The sequence below is a fragment of the Ictidomys tridecemlineatus genome, chromosome 10 (genome assembly GCF_052094955.1).
Source record: "Ictidomys tridecemlineatus isolate mIctTri1 chromosome 10, mIctTri1.hap1, whole genome shotgun sequence".
NCBI lineage: Eukaryota > Metazoa > Chordata > Mammalia > Rodentia > Sciuridae > Ictidomys > Ictidomys tridecemlineatus.
The window spans coordinates 132,907,264-132,928,008 of NC_135486.1; the positions used below are offsets into that span (position 1 = coordinate 132,907,264).

Sequence of the window (20,745 nt, forward strand, 5' to 3'; positions counted from 1 at the left end):
TGCAAGGCCGGGGTCTGGTGCCACACCATCCTACTTCAGATGATCAAAGACACGAATCCAAGCACAGCAGGTCCCCCCTGGACACAGGATCACGCCCTACACAGAGGGAAGAACCACACAGCGACCCAGGACACCTCCCAACAAACCCCTCAGCCACCAACTAGGCCGCCCTCCAGAGTCCTCAAGGCTTTGGCGAGAAGGCCCCCACAGGACAGGTGTGCAGGCAGACGCGGAGGACGCGTCCTACTCTGACAGACCCCTGGCACGAACACACAGTAGGCCCAAGGGGTCCCCGCCAGCCACTGAGAGCAGCTCACCTGGTGGCGACGATGTCGGCCAGCTGTGGCGTGTTGGGGGCGATCTTGATGGTGAGAGTCTGGAAGTAGAGGTGCTCCTTGTGGGCGTGGATGGTGTAGGTGCCCGTCGTGATGTTCTCCAGGCGGAAGGAGCCGTCGGCCTTCGTCCTGACTGTGAAGCAGGAACACCGTCAGCACACGCCCGGGAGCTGGGACGGAGCCGCCTGCTGTCATGCAGGCCTCAGGGCTGGCTCCTTCCCTCTCTCCCGTCACACAGGCCCCGGGCCACGCGGCTGCTCACCTTTGATCTGGTTGTTCAGAGTGACCACTGCATCTGGGACACCTTCCCCTTCGGGTCCATTTAGGACCCTCCCGGTGACAGAGAATCCCATGACATGGAACATGGGCTGGAAAAGAAGAACGCAGGACGGTGCTCAGGAATCTGGGCCACAAAGCCGGGCCCTGCCCGGCCCCCACCCACCGCTCCCGAGGCCTCTCCCAGCGCCTTCTGGCCAGGCTCCCTGGCACACTGAAGTCCACGTCGATGGGTGTCCAACAGTTGAATGAAAAGACCCACAGATCCATTTTCCAAGTTAGAGGCCACTCACTGCCTCCCCCTTCCCAATCCCCCTTCCCTTCCTCCAGGCTCCCAGGAGCAGATCCCAGCATCACCCTGGAGCCCCCCCCCCACAGCCCTCCAGCATCAACCTGTGCTGTAGCTCCCCTCTGCAAGGTTCCAGAGCCCCTCCTGACTCCCCACAGCTGGTGCGCAGGCCTGAGCCACCTGCCAGCCCCGGGCACACTCACCACTTGGGACCCCGTGCCCTGTCCAACCGCATCTGCGCTTGGCCGGCTGTGAACACCCCTGGGCACACTCTGGAGCCCCGAAGCCCAGCCACCCTGATCTTGGCTCCTCAGCTTCACCACTACTGACCCGACTCACTGTCATCAGGCTTAGCAATACCCGAGACACCCTGGCTCGGCTTCTCAGAGCCTGCCTCCTGCCCACAAGACTATGAGCTCCCTGAGGACAGGGACCTTACCTGTCTTGGTCCCCTGGTTCACAGTAGGCACCAAAAAGTGACCCCTGAGTGAATGAGCCCACCCAGACACGCACACGGGCACAGCGCTTGACAGGCACCTTCCTTTCCATGCGCACAGCCCTTCTCGACCCTTCCAAAACCACGCGGTCCCCCATCTGCCTGCCCACCCACTGACTTCTACCCACACCCAACAGATGTTCTACTTATTGGCACCTACTGTGTGCCGGGCACTAAAGCAACGTCAGGAAGACAGCAAGGAGCAAGACACGAATGGGCTGAGCACGCAGGACCTGCAGCCTCCTTGAAATGGCACCCACTGCCGAGACTGCATTGAGCGCCACCTGGGAGTGTGCCCCACCTGCCCATCCCTCCCTGCAAGCCCTCTGAATCGAGCGGGGGCTCCCCCCACTCCTCCCCCAGCAGCCAGCAGAAGAGAAGCGTCACTGAATCTTGAACAGCAGAGGCAGCTCCCAGGTGCATGTGACCCCAGAGGGAGCTCCGCAAGCCAAGCCCTTGCACGCAGCACTTCCAGACGTAACAGTAGGAGAAAACGGCTACAACACCATCTTCTCTTTTCTTTTTTTTTTTTTTTGAGAATTTTTAATATTTATTTTTTAGTTCTCGGTGGACACAACATCTTTGTTTGTATGTGGTGCTGAGGATCGAACCCAGGCCGCACACATGCCAGGCGAGCGCGCTACCACTGGAGCCACATCCCCAGCCCCAAAACATCATCTTTTCAATAACTCTAGCCCTGGGTGGTCCATTAGGAAAGACTACTACCGGCTTTGGGGATTTGCTCTATCTAGCAAATTTTCCACAGTAACTATTTTCCATTTCTGTAATTAAAGACAACATAAACACGATGAAAACCACAATCACCGTCTACTTTAGAGCCGCAGGGAGCTGACTGGGCCACCTGGCACACAGTCTACGGCCACCACCAGGGCCTAAGCTCTGCTCGTCGCACCCAGCCACTGCACTGCCCCCGGAGGAGCCCAGTTTCCACCTGCGCTCAGCGGACCTTTCCCAACATAGCAGCCAGGAAATCGCACGTCCTCTGTTCTGAACCCTCAGGTGCTCCTGAAGCTCCAGTAACAGGCCACATGGGCCCCCAGGACCTGCACAATCTGACCCCTCTTCTCTTCCTCGGCCTTCACTACCCCTGCAGCCACACCGGCCTCCTCAGGTGCCCCAAGTCCTCAGGCATGTTCTTGCCTCAGGACCTTTGCACTTGTTCCCTCAGCCTTCAACAGTCTCCCTTCAGATAAAAGTGCAGTTCTCACATTTGTCCCCTTCAAGTTGATGCCCAAGTGTCACCTTCATCGTAAGAAACTTCTGAGAACATCCTACACACAGTGCACCCTCATGTCCACCCTGCACTGTCCCACCATATTCTTGCTTTATATTCATTCACGTGTCACCCTCTGGTCCATTTTCTAACTTTCTCATCTACGCCTGAACTGACTCTTTCCATCATCCAAATGGGAGTTCCATGGGTCAGGAATTTTGGCCTGTTTTGGTCACTGCCATAGTCCCAGCACTGGCATTCAAGAAATTTCCCTGAGTGAAGCAGCTCTAGCGAGGAGTTCAATCCTCCAGGACCAAGATCTCACGCAAGACGGGGAGGGAAAAGGGCACCCCAGACTGCCGCCCAAGATTCCATGCTTTCCAGTGATCCTTCTGGGTAAACTGTTGATTTTTTAAACATATTTGCAACACCTGTGCCCAGGGATGGGAACTCCAGCCCCTGTCCCCCGGAGCACGGGGAGGTCTCACCTCAATCTTCAGGCTGTCGTGCTCCACTGTGAAGTCCAGCCTGGAAGGTGCGACGTCAAAGGTGATCCTCTCCCCTCTATAGAAGGGGACCTGCAGGAAGAGTCACACAATCCACCGTCAATACCAGCCACTGATCCAGCGGCCCACAAATGACCAGGGGCAAGACAAGCCAAGATCCTTAACTGTACTGTTGCTGAATTGAAGAGGCAGCCCTGTTTCTCTACTGCAGCTGCCACTGAGGGGCCCGTGTCCCACCATGAGCACAGCTTGAGGCTCCCTCATCCAAAATGCCTGTTTCACACTGCAGAATTTTTCAGATGCTGTAATATTTGCACATACATAACGAGATAAATTGAGGGTGGGACCCAAGTCTAAACAGGAAATGCCTTTACCTTTATGTTTCACCTACACCACATAAAAAACATGAGGCAACTTATATATAATACTTTTTAATAATTTTGTGCATGCAACAAAGCTTTGGGGTGTAGAATTTTCCACTTGTAGCATCAAGTCAGTGCTCAAAAAGTTGTGGGTTTTGGGGGGCTGAGGTCGTGGCTCAGCAATAGAGTGTTCACCTAGCACATGTGAGGCCCTGGATTCGATCCTCAGCACCGCGTATAAATAGATAAGTAAAATAAAAGTACTGTGTCCACTGCAACTAAAAAATATTTTTAAAAAAACTGAAAAAAAAAAAAAGTTGTGGATTTTGGGGCCAGGCGTGGTGGCACATGCCTATAATCCTAGCAGCTTGGGAGGCTGAGATAGTAAGATGGAGAGTTCAAAGCCAGCCTCAGCAACTCAGTGAGGTCCTCAGCAACTCAGTGAGACCCCATCTCTAAATAAAATACAAAATAGGGCTGGGATGTGGCTAAGTGGCTGAGTGTTCCTGAGTTCAATCCCTGGTACCCACCCTCCAACCCAAAAAAAAGTTTTGGATTTTAGAGTACTTCAGACTTTGGAGTTTCAGGCTAGGAATGTGTGACCTGCACTGCTGAACAGCACCCGTGGGGCACCAGGCCACCACTTGCTCCCTGGACACCAACAGGGACTGTTGGCCTCCCCGACAAAACAGAGCAGAAAGCCGCCCCACTCACCACAGTGTAGCCCCCACTGGGCAAGGAGTAGAAGGAGAAGGAGCCGTCTTCCTTGGAGACCGTGTGGCACAAGTACACCAGGCTCTCGTCCTGGGGCTGGAACCCAGGCACTGGGGAGACGTTGCAGCCCAGGACGTCCTGTGCCAGGGGAGAGACTTCTTTTACTGTTTACATGCTCCAGTCACACCCAGGAGCCACACCAAGGAGAGGACAACTGCATAAGTTTCATCTCTACAAAGACGTATTTTTTCCCCTGAAATCTAGGGCACATTCATAGAGATAAAAGAAACAAAATCTCCACACTCAAAGTCACAAGATGAAAGTTGCCATGGTGTTCTTGGGAAAGGGACATAGCTGTCCTTCCAAAAATGGGTCTCTGCCCCCAGATAAGGAAAGTTTCAGCAAGGCCAGGCGACAGCCCAAGGTCCCATGGCTGCTAAGAGGCGTTAGCAAACCCAGGTCCGTCTGATGTCAAAGCCTGTGCATTTTCCACTGAACTCCACACCTCCCGGTGCACAGAGCCAATTTCTTGTGAAACTGTTCTCAAATAACCTGAAGCAGCATCTCCACCAGCAGACCCCAGCTGCCGTGTCCCCGCCCGCCACATGCACACCAGCTCTTATTCTTTGCTTTCCTGTGCTTACCTCTTTGGTGACGAAGGAAGAAAAGAGAAGAAACTTCACCCCTTTCATGGGCTCCCCGTCACTCCGAACAGAGCCAGATACATTATAGCCAGCAACAATGAGCGGGCCTGCGGCATTGGCGTTGGAGTTGGTCACACGCACCGTGGTGCTCGCCTACCAAGGGAAGAGGTGTGAACTCCCCAAACATGGGCACTTGCAAAGTGCCTAACACTGAGGACACACGAAACATCCACTGGAAAAAGCAACGCATAAAGCTGCATGACAGTTGTCCCCAGCATCCCTGGGGCTGGCTCCAGTACCCCCCCCAGACACCCTAACCCGCAGGTGCTAAGTCCTTCATGCAAGAGGGCAGAGTACCTGCACAGAACCTACACACCCTCCCAGAACCTTGAATCATCCCTCGAGCATTCATAACCCTTAACACAATGCCTTGTGAATAGGTGTTCCACTGCTTAAGGAATAATGACAGGAAAGAAGGCCTATGCGGCCAATTTTTTTCCTATATATCTTCAGCCCACAACCAGTGGACCTGAATGAACTGGCTGAACCCAGGTGCAGAAGCCACGGACCTGGGGGCTGACTGCACTGCGTGACTGTAAGCCCTGGTCGGCGCCCAAAGTGAGGCCAAAGGAAATGAAAGGAAACGTGGCAAGGCCACTTGGTCTGTCTGTAGAGGTCCCTCCCTTCTCCACACTCTCCACCCTCCAAAACCCCCCCGCTGCTCCCAGTCCCAACAGTCATCAAGGTTCCAACTTTTAAATGAGCACGTTGTACTTTTCCATGTTTAGTGAAATGCATACTTCTTCAACTTTCTTATTAACATACAATTTACAACAGAGAAAGGTGTCCCATATTCTGAGCATATGGGTGGTAACTGGCATAAACCTAATGCACCACCGATGACCAGCACCCAGAGGGCAGAAGTAACACCCCAGAAGCCCCTCGCCCACTTCCCAGCCCTGACTCCCACCCACGATAGGCCAACAGGATCCTGACTTCTAATCATTTGCTTTACCATCAAATGTTATACTCACAGACTCACCTAATAAGCCACATAAACCTGAAAATGTATTCTACATCCTATGTGTAGTGTGTAGGGCTTGAGTTTTAATAAGCCTGTGTGTGTGTGTGTGTGTGTGTGTGTGTGTGTGTGTGTGTGTGTATGGTGGTACTGGGGACAGAACTCGGGGGGCTTAAGCACTTAGCTATATCCCAGCTCATAATTTTTATGTTTAGTTTTAATTTCGAGACACAGCTCTTGATAAATTGCCAAGATCAGCCTTGAACTTAACATTCTCCTGCCCCAACCTCCTAAGTCGCTGGTTATAGGCGTTTTAATTACTGCCCCTGGCTTAAATAAAACATTTTTAAATGTTGCTTCAAGACGGAAAAAAAAAAATCCTGAAACCCAAAAGTCATAACAGGACATAAGTCTTTGGTGAAAACCACTTCAGCCAAAGAGACGACAAAAAAAAAAAAAAAACTCTGGAGGACACCTGCATGTCCTCGTGCCAGGTAAAGACATAAGAACACAGCTCAAGACCCCGAATCCCCTCCCGCTTCCTCCCTCCTCTACACCACCAGGGTCACCGGATGCTGTGCTGCTGGTGCCCAGCACAACTGCATCCTTGCTCTACATACACCTGGTCTGCTCTGGCATCATCACGAGGGCCTGTGACCTCACATCCTTCGCTCTCTGCACACAGCTCTGGGGCCCTCATTACTGATGCCCAGCATGTCCCCCTGTGGGGGACCCACAATCCACTCTTAATGGCATTGGCGTTGCTTACCCCATTTTGCTATTATAAACAAACTGCAATAAGCATTCTTTGTTGTTGTTGTTGTTTTTTGGCACTGGGAATTGAACCCAGGGGTGCTCTACCAGTGAGCCACATCCCCAGCCCTTTTTATTTTTTGAGATGGGGTCTCACTAAGTTGCTGAGGCTGGCCTTGAACTTGTGATCCTCCTGCCCCAGCCTCCCAAACTGCTAGGATTATTTGAGTGTGCTACCACACCAGGAGACAACAAATATTTTATACATTCTCCCTGGGCATGTGCACAACAGTTTCTAAACTGTTCAGTATATTCATAAATATCTGTCTCAGGTGGAAAAAGAACAAAAAAATCTATATCATCAGGCATTTCTGGTGTTGCTTTAGCTTAAAATAGCATCAATTAATAAGAGAGCAATCCTGTCACCTACAACCAAAACCAGCGGCACCCGCTGTGGCAGCGGAGTTTCACCTCGTCAGCACCTCCTCCCTCGTCGGCACCTCCTCCCTCAGCACCGCTACTTCTACATCAACATATGGAAAACCCATCAATTCATTTCTCATCCTAAACTGAAGGCATCTGCAGACTAGCACGTTATTGGCACAGCTATCACAGGCCGAAACGCTCACCTCTTTCAATGGCCAGGTGGGATGAGTTGCGAGGATTTCATAATCTCCAGGAAGAACTTTAAAAAATGCAAACCTAGGCAACACAAGACACAATTAGCTTTCTCCAAACAAGCCGAGGACTTCTCATTGTCTGACTAGTGCTCGCCGCCTTATCCCAAAATCCCTCTGGCTAGTCAAGCGAGTGGAGTCAATTGGTCACTCTGCAAATCCACAAAGGGCGCTGGCGAGGCCCGCGGAGCAAAGCAAGGCTGTCCCATGTGCCGACAGGAAGGACGAGGGCTTCTGTTTCTCTGAACTCCAGAACTCCTGCCACCAAACTGTCACTGTCGGACAGCAGGGACCAGCCACAGGACACTCAGCTGGGCAGACAGAAGGGGAGGGAAGCAAAGGCAAGGAAGCGGGAAGAGGAGTGGGAGCGAGGATGCCAGACTGGGGAGGGACACCGGCGGGACCCCACTAACACTGTGGCCAACCGTGACAGGCTTGGCATCCTGCACAGCTGAGCTCAGATCTGCTACGTGAAACGAACACAAGCATCGTGGGCTCTTGTGCAAAGAAACCACGATGGAACCCTAGCCAGGGAGGGTGACTCCGCTGGCTCCTGCAACTGAGGTCACAGCCAGCTGAGCTGGGACTCTGACGCACTTCACCCTTCAGGTCCCAAGGCGATCAGAGGGCTGATTCCAGGGAACAGCGTCCCAGGGCCGCCCACCACCATCACTCTTCAGCTGGTGCAGATGAAAGGGACTCTCGAGACTCACTTATTGTGTGAGGTCATCCCTAACTGAGAAACCAACCCAAACGTTCCAACATCCGAAAGGCTTTGAGTGCCAACCTGATGCCAAGTCAAAAGTCCCACATTCGACACTTTGTTTCACGTTCAGTGTTGTTTAGAAATGTGTGTAAGATCACCTTCGTAAGGGGTGTAGGAAACATAAATTAATCAGGCTGAGACCTGGGCCCCCTCCCCAAGATATCGCATAAAGTGTATGCAATATTCCCAAATCTGAAAAGTTCTGCAACCTGGAACAGTTCTGGTCCCAGCACTTTGGAGAAGGGACGCTCAACCTGTAGCAGCCTAGGACACAAGGCACAGCTCCACATTCCACCTCAGACCAGGACTAAAGAGGCACCAATCAAGAAGAGGAAAGCTTATTTCAAAATGAAAAATAATTCCGAAATTGGATAACTTACTGGCAAACCCATTATAATCTTTGATTTTGCCATTCAGTCCGTCTTGTGTATTGAAGTAGCTAGTAATGATTTGAATGCTTCTAAAATTATCAGTCGGAACTATTAATCTTGGCACATCTATTAACATTTGCAACTATATAGATCCATTAAGTAAATGCTTCAAATTTCACTCGGCAAGGTTAATTAGATAATCAACAGTTCCCACTACAAAATGGTTTTGATGTGATAAAATAATGTTTTTAAATCATAATCACACTAACCTATATTGAGCAAACATTTACTAAGCACATAATCCAGGCTGGCCAGTCTGAAACAATATTAATTCACTCTTCCCAGCAACCGTGGGAGGCAGGTTTCACAATTTCTTTCATTTACAATTAAGAAAACCAAGGCACAGAGGGGTTAAGTGACTTGTCCCAGATCAAACAGCTAGCAACAGAGGAGCCAGGATGCAAACCTGGGCCACCAGACTCGAGGACCAGCCCCAGCTGTTACCTGAAGGCCTACTAAGTGCCCGGCTTACAGCAGGTGCTCTGTGGGTGCTAAGTGATATTTAATCAGGTGCAAAAGGACAAATGACTTCCATCTCATAGACAAGGAACTTGGGCTCCAAAGGGTATGAACTTGCCAGAAGTTAGGAGGCTAAATCAAGATCTGTACCCAAGTCTCCTGAATGCAAAGGTGCCCCCAGCCCCCATCACAGCCCAGCTCCAGCTACATGGACAGGTAAGACGGCCACTCACTTTCCTCCAGGCTGCGTGACCGTGGACTGGATCTTTGCTTCTGTTCCAGTGTTTCTCAGAGACACCTGAACTCCTGCAGGACCCAGGGGCTGCCCTTTGCTGAGGACCTGTGTGCAGAAGGAGGTTAGAACCGCTGGGCAACAAAGCTCTCTCCACAAGTCACTGGCACCCTCTCCTGCCCCCCAAGTGCAACTAGAACCTTCTCTGGGTCAAGGACCCCTTTGAAAAGATGACATTAACTATGAATACCCTCTCTCTGAGGGTGAGGTGGGGGAGCCAATAGTGACAGTAAAATGACCCTGTTTCACTGAACCACCGCTAAAGATGCGCCATTATTTTATAAACCACTGGATGGCAAAAAATACCCACGGTCCCACTTCACTAAGAAGCCCATGCATAAAGTGGGCTGAGGGAGAAACGAGCCTGTCATGAAGTCAGCCGGAAGCCTGCACATCTCCACCATGCGCCAGCTGGGCAGCAGGGGCGACCTTGCCAAGGAGGGGAACGCAGTCAGGTTCACACCACTGTGCAAACACCTCCAGAGCTCAGCTTCCATCAGAGACTGCTCCAAAGGGGCAGAAGCAGGTGCACCCCTGCCCCAGGAGGCCCGAGCACCCGGGCAGGTGGGCAGAGGAAGGTGCCCTTCAACTCCATGCCCCATGAAGGACCGTGGGCACATGTCCTAGGTGAGGGCGTCATGGCCAGCAGCCTAACCTGCCTCCTTGACTCTCCCTGCTGCACACACAACAGAGGCAGAGCTCCCAGACCCCCTAGCCCTGGGTGGAAACAGCCCACTCAACCTTTCCATTCACAGAGAAGCCCGTGAACACGAAGTTGATGTCTCCGCCCTTGGTACAGATGTCGCTGACGCCATCCACGTACAGCTCCACGTTGGTCGGCTCTGAGGAGGGGATCAGGGAGGGGAGAAGAAGGAGGGCAAAGACACACGGGCAAGGTGAGTGCTGGGACACCGTGGGACTAAGAAAGGCACCAGCAAGGCCAGGCTGCTCCACGCATTACGAACACTTACTACACTCCTTGATTCAAAACCCAAGGGGGCAAGAAATTTAGCAAGGAAAAGCCAACTTCCCACCCCCGTCCCCAGCACCTGCCTTCCTGCCCCAGAGGAACCAGGGTTCAGAGAATAAAGAGCCCAGAAAGAGTCTTCCAGCCCAGGGGCATCCTGGGGCCCCACTGAAAACTGTGACCCCCAGTTTTATTCACATTGTTAGCCGTGGTCAGGCACCGAGCCAAGGCACTACCCCCGCAACTACCTCAGGAGTGGGGTCATTCCTGAGGGGTAAACTGAGGCACGGAATCACTAAAGGATCTCCACGGTCACAGAGTTTGTGAGTGGCAGAGCTCCCATCTCCCAAAGCAGGCTGCAGACCTGTCCCCACGAGCCCATGAGTCCAGCCAAGCTAGCCCGGGACCATGAGCCCAGGGCCCAGAAGCCACGTGGAAAGGAAGTGAGCCAACTGCCCTGTGAAGGCCACAGAGTGACAGCGGGCAGCCAGCTGCCACCGTGTGGCCCAGGTCACCAGGCCCCCAGCCCCCCAGACACCCCAGGAACACGGAGAACAAGGATGTTACAGTGACCTCCCGAGTTTTCAATACTGGCGATTCATTCAATTTGGGGGAAGAAAGTGAAGAGTTCCTTACAACAGGGTCTAATGAAGAGTTTTTGAAATTTTCCGAAGAGTGTAGAGTAGTAAGTAGAGAAAAAAATAGAAAACCATGAGGTTTTCAGGTAAAATAAAGACTCCTCCACACAGACAGACATGGCAGGAGGGTCTGGAGCCCGCGTGCGTGTGGGGACGGGCTGCTCTTGCTGGCTGCCTGCCAGCCTCTCTAAACCCTTAGCCCAGGCCCCCGGTGAGGCCGGACTGCGACCACTGTGACTCCACAGGAGAGGCGGAGGCTGGAAGGGAAGTGACTCGCCAAGGCTGTCACCTAGCTGGTGAGGTCTCCTGTTAAGAGAAGCAGATCTGTTTGGCGCTCAGTGGTGGAGCTCAGCACAAGCCAGGCCGGGTTCCATCCCCAGAGCGAGACAGAGACAGATCTGGACTTTAGTGTCAAACGTAAATGGCTAAACAGTTCAATTAACTAAAAAAAAAAACTAAGGTGCTGAAAAAGAAACCGCACTGGGACAAGAACCGAGCCCCACTCTTGGTTTCTATATTGTTCCAACACCACGTGGGGAGAAACCGGGAAGGCCCCGTTTCCAAAAAGAGGAACAGACCACGAGAAGATGCCCGACTTGAGAAAGGTGAAGGCAGCCACAGGATAGATGGAAGATAAACCCAAACTAAAGTGACAGGAAAAGGGAAAGGGGACAACAGGCACTGACTGTGCCAATCCCAACCAATGTCTGCACATAATGGGGCCCTGACGAGATACGTTTGGTTATTCGGCTAACTTACCAAAACTCCACCCTAGGGGAGGCTCGATCTTCAGAATGAAATCCCCCTACGGAAAAAATGAAATTTAAAGAAACGAGAATTGATGACACTGGTGTAATGCAATCTAGTGCAATCATTCAATCTAAAACTAGTGCATCTGAAGAGGAATCCAGAGCATAAGCAGTGTCTTCTGAATGAGTCTTAGGTTCCTTTCAGAGGCTGCAAACTGAAGCAATCAGAAGCTGTCCCATTGAGCCCATTTGTGAATTCTAAAAACAATACATTGCACCTCCCGTGTCTTTTTATGCCAAACATTAACCAAGTCTTCCACTAACTCCTCGCATGCCTAGGGCTACAAGGTTTGCTCGGATCCTTGGGAACTAAAATCACTATTTAACACTAGATTTTACCTATCAACCCTGAAGATTGACATTAATAGTTAAGAAAAAAAAAAACAGATTTCAAGACCCTGCTAATTCACCTCTAGAAATCAACTCATACGTTGTGCATAGACGTAAATTCAAGACTACTGATTACCCTGTTGCTAATAATAATTTTTAAATTGGGACAAGACTGCGTGCCCATCCACTGAGCGTGGTTAAGTAGATTACGGTGCGGGGCTGCCTGGCATTTGATACAGGCCCACATGCATGCTGCTGCTCAAGCAGGCGGGGAAAACCACCTCCCCACAGCAAAGCTTCCCATTACAAATGGCCAAATAACTCCAACTGTGCAATTCCATCTGTATTAAAAAAGGCAAAATTAAAAGTATATATACGGCTGGGTGTCATGGCACACACCTGTGATCCCACAACTCAGGAAGCTGAGGAAGGAGGATTACAAGTTCAAGGCCAGCCTCAGCAACTTAGTGAAATTGTCTCAAAATAAGAAATAAGACGACTTGGGGATGTAGTTCTGTAGTAGAGCACCCAGGACTTCAATTCTTGGTACTTAAGCAAATAAACAAACAAACAAAAAACTATGAATGCTGACTATTTTTACAACATCCTGTGAATTTATATCTCCAAGTACGTGGAGGAGGCTGGGGTTGTGTAAGAAGTGTGCAAAGGCACATCTAGGTGGCATGTGTATCTTCCAACTGTAAGCAGAGAGCGCACTCTGTTAGGAGGCACACAAGAACCCTTGTCAAAGGTCACTGCTATACAGGCGAGGTGACAGAATTAGGGGGCAAAGGGTACAAATTTACTTCATACAGCTCAAAAGATCTTGATTTTTTTTTTTTTCACAAAGCCCATGAAAATGCATGGAACTTCTGGAATCTTCTTTAAACAGTACTTTAAGGGTTTTATTAAGTCAGTTTCCCACACTGGCACTCTGGGCGTCCCGGCTGTCCTGGGCAGCACTGCACTAGGGTTAGTTTCATCCCCAGCCTCTGCTCTCTGAGTAACCAGAGCCCCCTCCAGGGCTGTAACCAGGTCCCCAGTCACATGAACATGGAGCCTGGAGACCTCAGGTGCCATCAGAGCAGCTGAGAAGTCATCTCCCTCGTGGGAATGAGCTGAGCAGCTATGCTGAGCACAGGGACAGGTGCATCACAGGGCGTCCCAACTTCATAGAGAACAATGATGCACCAATTTAAGATAAATAAATAAAGAGAAGGAAGACCAGCAATGAAAGAGGACCACAGGAAGGGAAGAGGGGAGGGAAAGGGAGTACTGGACCAACTATGTTATATGCACTTATGAATACGTCAGGATGAACCCCACTATTATGTACAACTACACTGCACTAACAAATATAAACATAAAAGAATAAATAAGTTACCTCCCTTGGAATTGGACTAGCACTGCCATGTTCCTCTAATCATTTACAAAGTCAGGGAGCATCTACTCGTGTGGGAAAGGCCACTTTCCTGTTGGGCGCAGCCCAAAGGCCACACTAATTACTTCCCATCATAAAAGACAAGCAGGCAGGCCGGCACCCTCCTCACCTTATCATACAAGGGGATCATGAAGTAGCCGTTGTTAGGGGCACAGTCTGTCTGGTATTTCAAAGTCCCGTGCTTGGTGTACAACTTTATCTGGAAAGAGGGGAAAGGAAATGCAAGTCATGATATCGCCTCTGAGAATCGCCCACATCATGCCCAAACGTAAGCATGCGCTCATTGCAGACCCACTACACGCCAGCGATGAACACTAGGCCTCGGGGACAAGAAAATAAGATGAAGCCACCCCAGTCGTGGGATCTGATGGTTCTCAGGTTAGAGACTATCTAAAACCACCCCAAAGTCTTGCTTTTCAATGCCTTTCCGTTGACTTAAATGGCTGTCTCTCTTTTATTCATGTAACTTCTGGGTCTAAATCAAATTCTCTGTTAGTGAAACCAATCTGCTTGTTAAAACACAGACCCCTGAGCCCCACCTCATTTCCTCCACTAGGTCTGGGATGAGGTCTGGGGATCAGCATCATTAGGTCCAAATGACTCTATAAACTAAAGGGACATTCACCTATAAGCTTAATTCTCTTTCATTCTCAAAACAAAAACAGATCAAAGACATTTACTGTTATGTCCTCTCCTCAAGGACTCTAAAACTTTGTGTCTTCAATATCAGCAGGCACAAACTATTCACCCAATAAGAGGCACAAGCAGTATCTACATCTTCCACATACTGGGTGACCTTGGGCTAGTCCTTTAACCTCTAGAGGCTGTTTCTTCATGGGTAGAGACAATGAATTCACATTACTGTATATTAAGCATCTGACACGAAGCACAGGCTCAAATGAATTACTATTTAATACCTGAAAAACAACACAACGTGTGTAATCAACAGGGCATAGACTGAGTTCTAGGAAAGTTGCCTAAACTTACCTGAATGGCTGAACCACTCTGACCCTCAGTCTTTACATATGTAAAAGGAAGCAGCTGGGACTGATGGCATCTAGGAGCCTCACCTCTAAAATGTGAATGATCCATGACCAAGACACAGAGATGACAGAGTCAACCAACTAAGAAGATGTATATAGCAACAAACTTGCAACTTGCACAGTGTTGCAAGTGGGAAAGGCCCAGTGTGAAATAACAAGCAGACTGAGTTCTCCACTGGCAGCAACCATGGCTTACACACCACAGAACCTGGAAGTGTCCTAGGTACTAGGTCCTCAATAAATAAAAAATGAATTTATTCCAAGCCTTAAAGAAATTCAGATGCATACAATTAAAAGCATGGATTGGAAATCCAGCAGCCTTAGAGGGGCACAGAGGCAAGTTCAAGGGGCATTACTCTAATGGGCACGGAGCACTACACAACCTGAGCCAACCTCTGCGGCCCAAAGACAAGGCAATTTCCAGAGAAATCAGGAATTCAGTTTCTAAGGTGAAATCTCTTAATTGTTAAAGTGTCAGCAACCAGTATGATTCTTCTTTTTAACAGCTCAGGCCACAGGTAAAGAACAGAAATGTCAATGCCCTGAGTAGGGACTTTCCTCTGGTGGGTTCACTGCTTCTATCCCCACCTGGGCCATGCTGCAGGACATGCAGCAGCACAATAAGTTGTTGTTGATTGAACAGGATGCAAAAGCACCCCCAGAGGGAAGAAGGCTAGAGAAGGGGAAGGTAGCCAGGTTGGGTCACATCAAGTAAAGACCATGAAATACCAACTTTTCTTTCATAAAGTACAGATGAGGATGTTGAATGGCAACCTAATCTACAGTGAGGTTACTCATATGAAATATCTGATTTCATCACCAGTAATTATGAAATAAGGAGAGTCCAATACAAAAGAACAAGCGGGGGATGGGCAGCCCTAGGGCTCAAGAGATACACTTCTCTGGCAGGAGGCCACCATTAGTGGGGGGGGGGGTGCCCTAACAGCCTTTCCCTTCCTCCCAGAGCCCCAGGAAACTACAAACTGCCCACAACAGTGTCCTGTTTTACTCTGGGTGCTTTGAAGACAGCTTCTGAAATGCCATGTGCCTGCAAACCCAGAAGGTGGCATGGGGACCCAACAGGTTCCCAGGAGCTCCTGCAAGCCCTTAGGACTAAAAGGGTAGAGGAACAACGGACAGAGGGGCCCTGAGGCTGACAACACAGCCTCCTCTGTAGAAGTATCTGTTCTCTCCCAACACCATCCTACAGGTAAGAAACCGGACTTGGAGCAAAGCCAGGTCAAAAGTGTTGGGAATCCACTTCCCGGCCCTCCCACAATCCTTGGCGACCTGTTCTGCACAATCCTGCGGTTCCACTCTGCCTTCTCTGGGGCAGCTCAAAGGTGCCTTCGAGTAGCCTCTGTCCCTTCCCAGTCCCTTCTCTTTGGCATCTCCTTGCCCCTTCCTTTGTTTTCTCTCAAACCCCATCCCAGGCATCTGGTGTGTGCCTCTTCCATTCCCCTCCATCCCCCTGTCCCCCTAGGCCTCCCGGTGGCTCTTCCTCACCCACCTTGACAGGTGTCCTGGAAGCCTATCTCCACGTGTCCCTCCCCGTCCTCTTTTAGAAGCTATCTGGGCCACAACCCCACTGGGATGAGAATCATTTCACAGACCCTTACAATTTAATTTTTTTTTTCCTAAAGAAAACTTCTACACGGATCTCTAGTGGGATTCCGGTGACCACCCGGGACACCCATCAGGACAGCTGGCAACGCTCCCCTTTCGGAGGAAAAGGAGCTGGGGGCGGGGGTAAAGACGCAGCCGCCCCCCGCGGAGTTTCCAGCACAGCTCCACCGGGGGGTGGGTCTTCGGGGTGCTCTTTTAAAAGCACCTGGGGAGCACTGGACTGGACCTTGCGGGGCGGGGGGTTCCGGGTTGTGGCGCGGGTGGGTAAGAATCGTGGTCTGCAGGGTCTGGGGAGATCTGCGGTCCAGCTTTTGGAGAAACGGGGTCAGGGCTGCAGGGGCTGCGGTCTGGATTCGGGGCGCCGCGGCCCCGCGCCCGAACCCGCAGCCATACGTCGGCTCGCGGACGCCGCGCGGGGCCGGGCGCCAGGCCGTGGCGGCCCAGAGAGGCTGAGCGACCGGCCCGGGGTCACAGCGCGAGGCCGGCGGCGCGCGGGGCGGGCGCTCACCTCGATGAGCGAGTAGTTGATCTCCACGTCCGACTTGACGAAGCCCCCGCAGCCCACCACGATGTCCTCGGAGCCGCGCGCCGGCCCCACGCCGCACAGCAGCAGCAGCAGCAGCCCGGCGGCGGCGACCCCCAAGGGCCCCGGCGGACCCGCGCCCCGGCCCGCCCACATGGCCCGGCCGCCCTCGCCGACCCTCCGCTGGCCGCCCGGTCCCGCCCCTCACTCAGCACGCTGCCGGCTCCTTCCTCTTCGCCGGCTGACAGCCCAGACCCCGCCCCACCGCCGCGCAGGCGCACTGCGAGACCACGCCCACAGAAGAGACTCACGGCGCATGCTCAGCAAGGAAACGCGTCCTCCTCTGCCCCCTGGAGGCCTGGAGGACCCCGCGCGCCCTCTGGCAGGTGCTCCTCTGGGTTCAGGAGCTGAATTCTACCTTAGGTTCAATATCACAGCTGGAAAGAAAAAAAAGAAATCATCGATCGAGGTATCCAACAGCTTTCCCAAATCTAATTAACTCACATATTTCACAAGTGTTATGCACTCTCAATAAGCCCACTAGAAATCTGCAAGTTGGTGCATTTTCTAGGATAAATGTTTAGTAAGTTTTAAACCAAAATATATTAAGTTCAGCATAATATTAAAGAAGGTATTTGAAATTTATTTTACTCCCTCTTCTATTATCTGCATAGAAACAGATCTCAAGAGGTTTTCTCTCTCTCTCTCTCTCTCTCTCTCTCTCTCTTAAAAGTTTGAGGTCCACATGTGGTTTACTTTGGATTCATTCTCCAAGATGAAATGTTTTGTCTAAAAGTAGTTCAAATATCAGCATGTTGTATTTTTTCAAAAGACTGAATACATAACATGTGTAGGCAGAATTTAACTCAATTATCCACCAAAATTGACAAACACTGCTTTCTAACCTAATATTTGAAGTTTTTTTCCATTTTGCTCCTTTAAGAAAAAAAGTGCTTTATTTTGGTAGTTTTTAACATTTTGTTTCTAAATGATGAAATAAGAGATTTCCCACTGCCATTATCACCATTGTGGCTAAAACTTAAACAATATATAACTAAGAATCACCACGAGATGAGACTGTATGGTCGTCAAAACCTTCCCAGTGGCTACAGAGGATGAGGTCCTACAGCAGGCTGCCATGGTGGGTGCATCTGATTCCGTCTCTCCCCTCTGCATTCCCACTGAAACACAGTGAGATTCTCAACTACTCAGTCATAGAACTGTTTAAATTATTAATTTCTTCAGTGGGGTTTGTATTCAGAACCACTATAAGGCTGATGTATTTACCCTCCCTACCATGAAGCCCTGGTTTGTCTTAGCAAATCACCAGGGGTTTGAAAACCACCATTTAGGAAGTGTGGGCCTCTGGGAACTTCTCTTCTTACAGAATGGGAAGCAGGGGGAAAGGACTTATCTAGACTGCTCTGCATGCAGCCACAGGCAGTTCTGACAGCTGAAGAGTAGATATAGGATTCCCCACGTCATTTTCTTGGTTCATCCCCCGATTTCCCCCGTGTTCTTCTGACTCCCTGACCGTGCCTTAAATTCATCTTCAAACATACAAAGAAACAGGACTGCGGCTAAGCCAGCTGGGTGGGGGTTAGCAGCCTGCAGGGAAAGCGGGCTTTAGCTTCCCCCTAATTTCCTTCAAACTCCACAAACAAAGCAGCTCAAATAAACAGACAAGATGTGAAAGCAAACAGCAGACCTGCCCCTTCAGCTTCAAAACAAACCCTGGGTTCATTATGACCTTCTCTTCCAGAGGACATGAGCAAGAGGACCCTTGAAGGGGGGACTTCCTGGACCCCAGGCTGGATTGGGGAGACTCAAAGAGACAGGCAGAAATGAGGCTGTGGGAACCCATATTGTGGAGGCCCAGGAGAAGGTGAGGCCGGAGAAAAAGATGAGGATAAGACACCAAGAAACAGCCAAGCCGCGAGAGGGTGCAGAGGGCTTTGATTCTTATCCAAACGCAGATCTGGATGGGTGTCTGAAAGACTGAGTTCCTGTCTCCAATCTTCACATTTATTTTTATATGGTGCTGAGGATCGAACCCAGGGCCTCGCACGGGGAACGTGAGCACTCTACCACTGAGCCCCAACCCCAGCCCTCTCTCTCCAGTCTTGAAAGGAGTGTGGGCTCATTAGAAGAAAAATAATAATAAATGTCAATGAAAGTGGTCGTTGCCTTAGTGTGCTTCCGTTTTTTTATCTGTGCACATACCACAAGTACACAGCATCATTTCTAAAGGCAGCCAGTGGCAGGGGACTCTGACACAAAGCCACACACCTTGCTGTAAGACTCAGGACAGGGAAGAAAAAAAAAAGACTTCCTTCTCCACTTTCCCCAATTTAGGCATATCCCTTTCCCCTGGCCCTTTCTTTTCTCTTTTTTTCTTTTCCCCTGTAAGAATATCATATCCTTTCTAGACTGTCACCTCTCGTCCTAGTGTTCAGCAACCGACTTTCCATGTTCACACATTTCCGCGATGGCATTTTGCAACTACTGGTTATTGCCTGGCGCAGTGGCACCTGCCTGTAATGCCAGCCACCACGGAGTCTGAGGCAGGAGGAGCGAAAGTTCCAAGCCAGCCTAAGCAACAAGAAGCAGACTCTGTCTCAAAATTCAAAATAAAAAGGGCTGGAGATGAAGTTCAGTGGTGGAGCCTCCGGGTTCAATACCGAGAACTGGAAAAAAAAAAATCAAATAGAATGAACAACTCATTGGTCATTAACCCGTGCACTAAGTGATAACACCAGGCTAAGGTAATCCCTAGCTTATTTAGCACGGACTGTGTGCCCGCAGCTGTGCCAAGGCTGACCTGGAACTCTCAAGCCTCCTGCCTCAGCCTCCATAATGGCTGGGGTTCCAGTCCAGCGGCCACCTGCCCAGCTTGTGCTAAACTCTTTATTGAGAATCTTCTTAAACTCTTCCCAGCGCCCTGCATGTAGACGATGTCCATCCGGGTTGTTGGCCCCTGGCCGCTGCCAAGACTTCTGCTACAAACCCGTGCGCACCGTTGGTTCTTTCATCGGGATAAACACCCGGAATTCCTGGTTCCAAAGCGTTTGGGACAATACTTGTTGCAGAGGGCGGGCAACGAGCATGGGGGTGCCCCTGCACTTTTCAGGGATCCCAGGATGCCCTCCCCTAATGGAATCCCCGGGCCTCCCTGCGCGTCCCCACCACCGCGCCTCCTTTCACCCTGGTCGTCCCAGCCTGGCGGCGCGGCTGGACCTTGCCCTTGGCCTCCGATCCCGCCTGGCCCCACCCCTGGCCTGCCGGAGCGCAGCGGAGGAGGCTGCCCAGGGACAGACAGACAGGCAGACCCACGCTCGGACCCACAGACGGACAGACGGAGGGCGCCCGATGGCCGCGCCTGGCGAGCCGTGCGCAGGGCTGGGGGTGAGTGCGCACCCAGCCCCGCTCTCCTTTCCCGGGCTGGGTTTGGCCCCAGATCTTTCTCGGGCTGGGTTTGGCCTCAGATCTGCGATACTAGGAAGGGAAATACTCCCCCCTGCCCCCCACTCCCGCCAAATTCTTGGCCCCAGGAAGACCTGCTCTCCAGTTACAATCCAGGTGACAGCGGACTAAGGGGCCTCCAGATCTCCCAGCGACTGGGGGCTGTGAGCTTTTCTTGCATGAAGCTAGCTCCCCAAGCCCTTCCCACCGCGGAGAGCCCCTACCAGCTGCAGGACCCCCTGCCTCCCTGGGCCCCTCTGACACGGGGCCCTCAGCTCTCTGCAGAGCGGAGTTCTTGGGAAGGGCAGGGTCGCCAGCCCTAGGCTCTCAGGGCTTGGTAGACAGGCAATAAAGAGACGCAAAGTTAACTGAGCGCCTGCCCCGTGCCCTCGTGGCCATCCGAGCTTGGCTGCTATTGACCCACAGTTAGGAGATTCCATTTCCCGGCTTCTACAGGGAAGCAAACTGAGGCCCAGAGAGGCTGGGTTCAGGGCAGTCAGAGTAGACATAAGTGTGTGGGGGGGGTGAGTGACCCTGAAGGGACCATGTCTGCCAAACTCTGTATCCGAAATTCTCCAGTTAGAAAGGGCCAGCAGAAAGATGGAGCTAAACCCAAGCTTCCAGAGCAGGCACCTGAGTGCAGGTCAGCCC

At 51.2% G+C, this 20,745-nt stretch overlaps 2 protein-coding genes and 1 long non-coding RNA gene across 3 annotated transcripts in view; 2 read left to right on the forward strand and 1 right to left on the reverse strand.

Moving 5' to 3' along the window:
• LOC101971791 (BOS complex subunit NOMO3) overlaps positions 1-16,881 on the reverse strand; it is a 43,508-nt gene extending 26,627 nt beyond the window's left edge. The window contains exons 1-11 of the mRNA XM_078024308.1: positions 16,618-16,881; positions 13,550-13,639; positions 11,620-11,665; positions 9,997-10,097; positions 9,197-9,303; positions 7,260-7,332; positions 4,857-5,009; positions 4,213-4,350; positions 3,119-3,208; positions 598-703; positions 318-468 (exon numbers count right to left, since the gene is read on the reverse strand). Of these exons, the coding sequence (XP_077880434.1) occupies positions 318-468; positions 598-703; positions 3,119-3,208; positions 4,213-4,350; positions 4,857-5,009; positions 7,260-7,332; positions 9,197-9,303; positions 9,997-10,097; positions 11,620-11,665; positions 13,550-13,639; positions 16,618-16,788 (1,226 nt within the window). The 5' untranslated portion in view covers positions 16,789-16,881. The remainder of the gene's footprint in view (positions 1-317; positions 469-597; positions 704-3,118; positions 3,209-4,212; positions 4,351-4,856; positions 5,010-7,259; positions 7,333-9,196; positions 9,304-9,996; positions 10,098-11,619; positions 11,666-13,549; positions 13,640-16,617) is intronic.
• LOC144367547 (uncharacterized) lies at positions 15,375-17,277 on the forward strand. Its single transcript, XR_013427041.1, has 2 exons — positions 15,375-15,693; positions 16,127-17,277. It is a non-coding gene; the product is annotated as an uncharacterized LOC144367547 (long non-coding RNA).
• Positions 17,278-19,881: 2,604 nt separating this feature from the next.
• Positions 19,882-20,745, forward strand: part of Abcc6 (ATP binding cassette subfamily C member 6) — a 30,170-nt gene continuing 29,306 nt past the window's right edge. Inside the window, exon 1 of the mRNA XM_078024729.1 lies at positions 19,882-20,037. Within this exon, the coding sequence (XP_077880855.1) occupies positions 20,002-20,037 (36 nt within the window). The 5' untranslated portion in view covers positions 19,882-20,001. The remainder of the gene's footprint in view (positions 20,038-20,745) is intronic.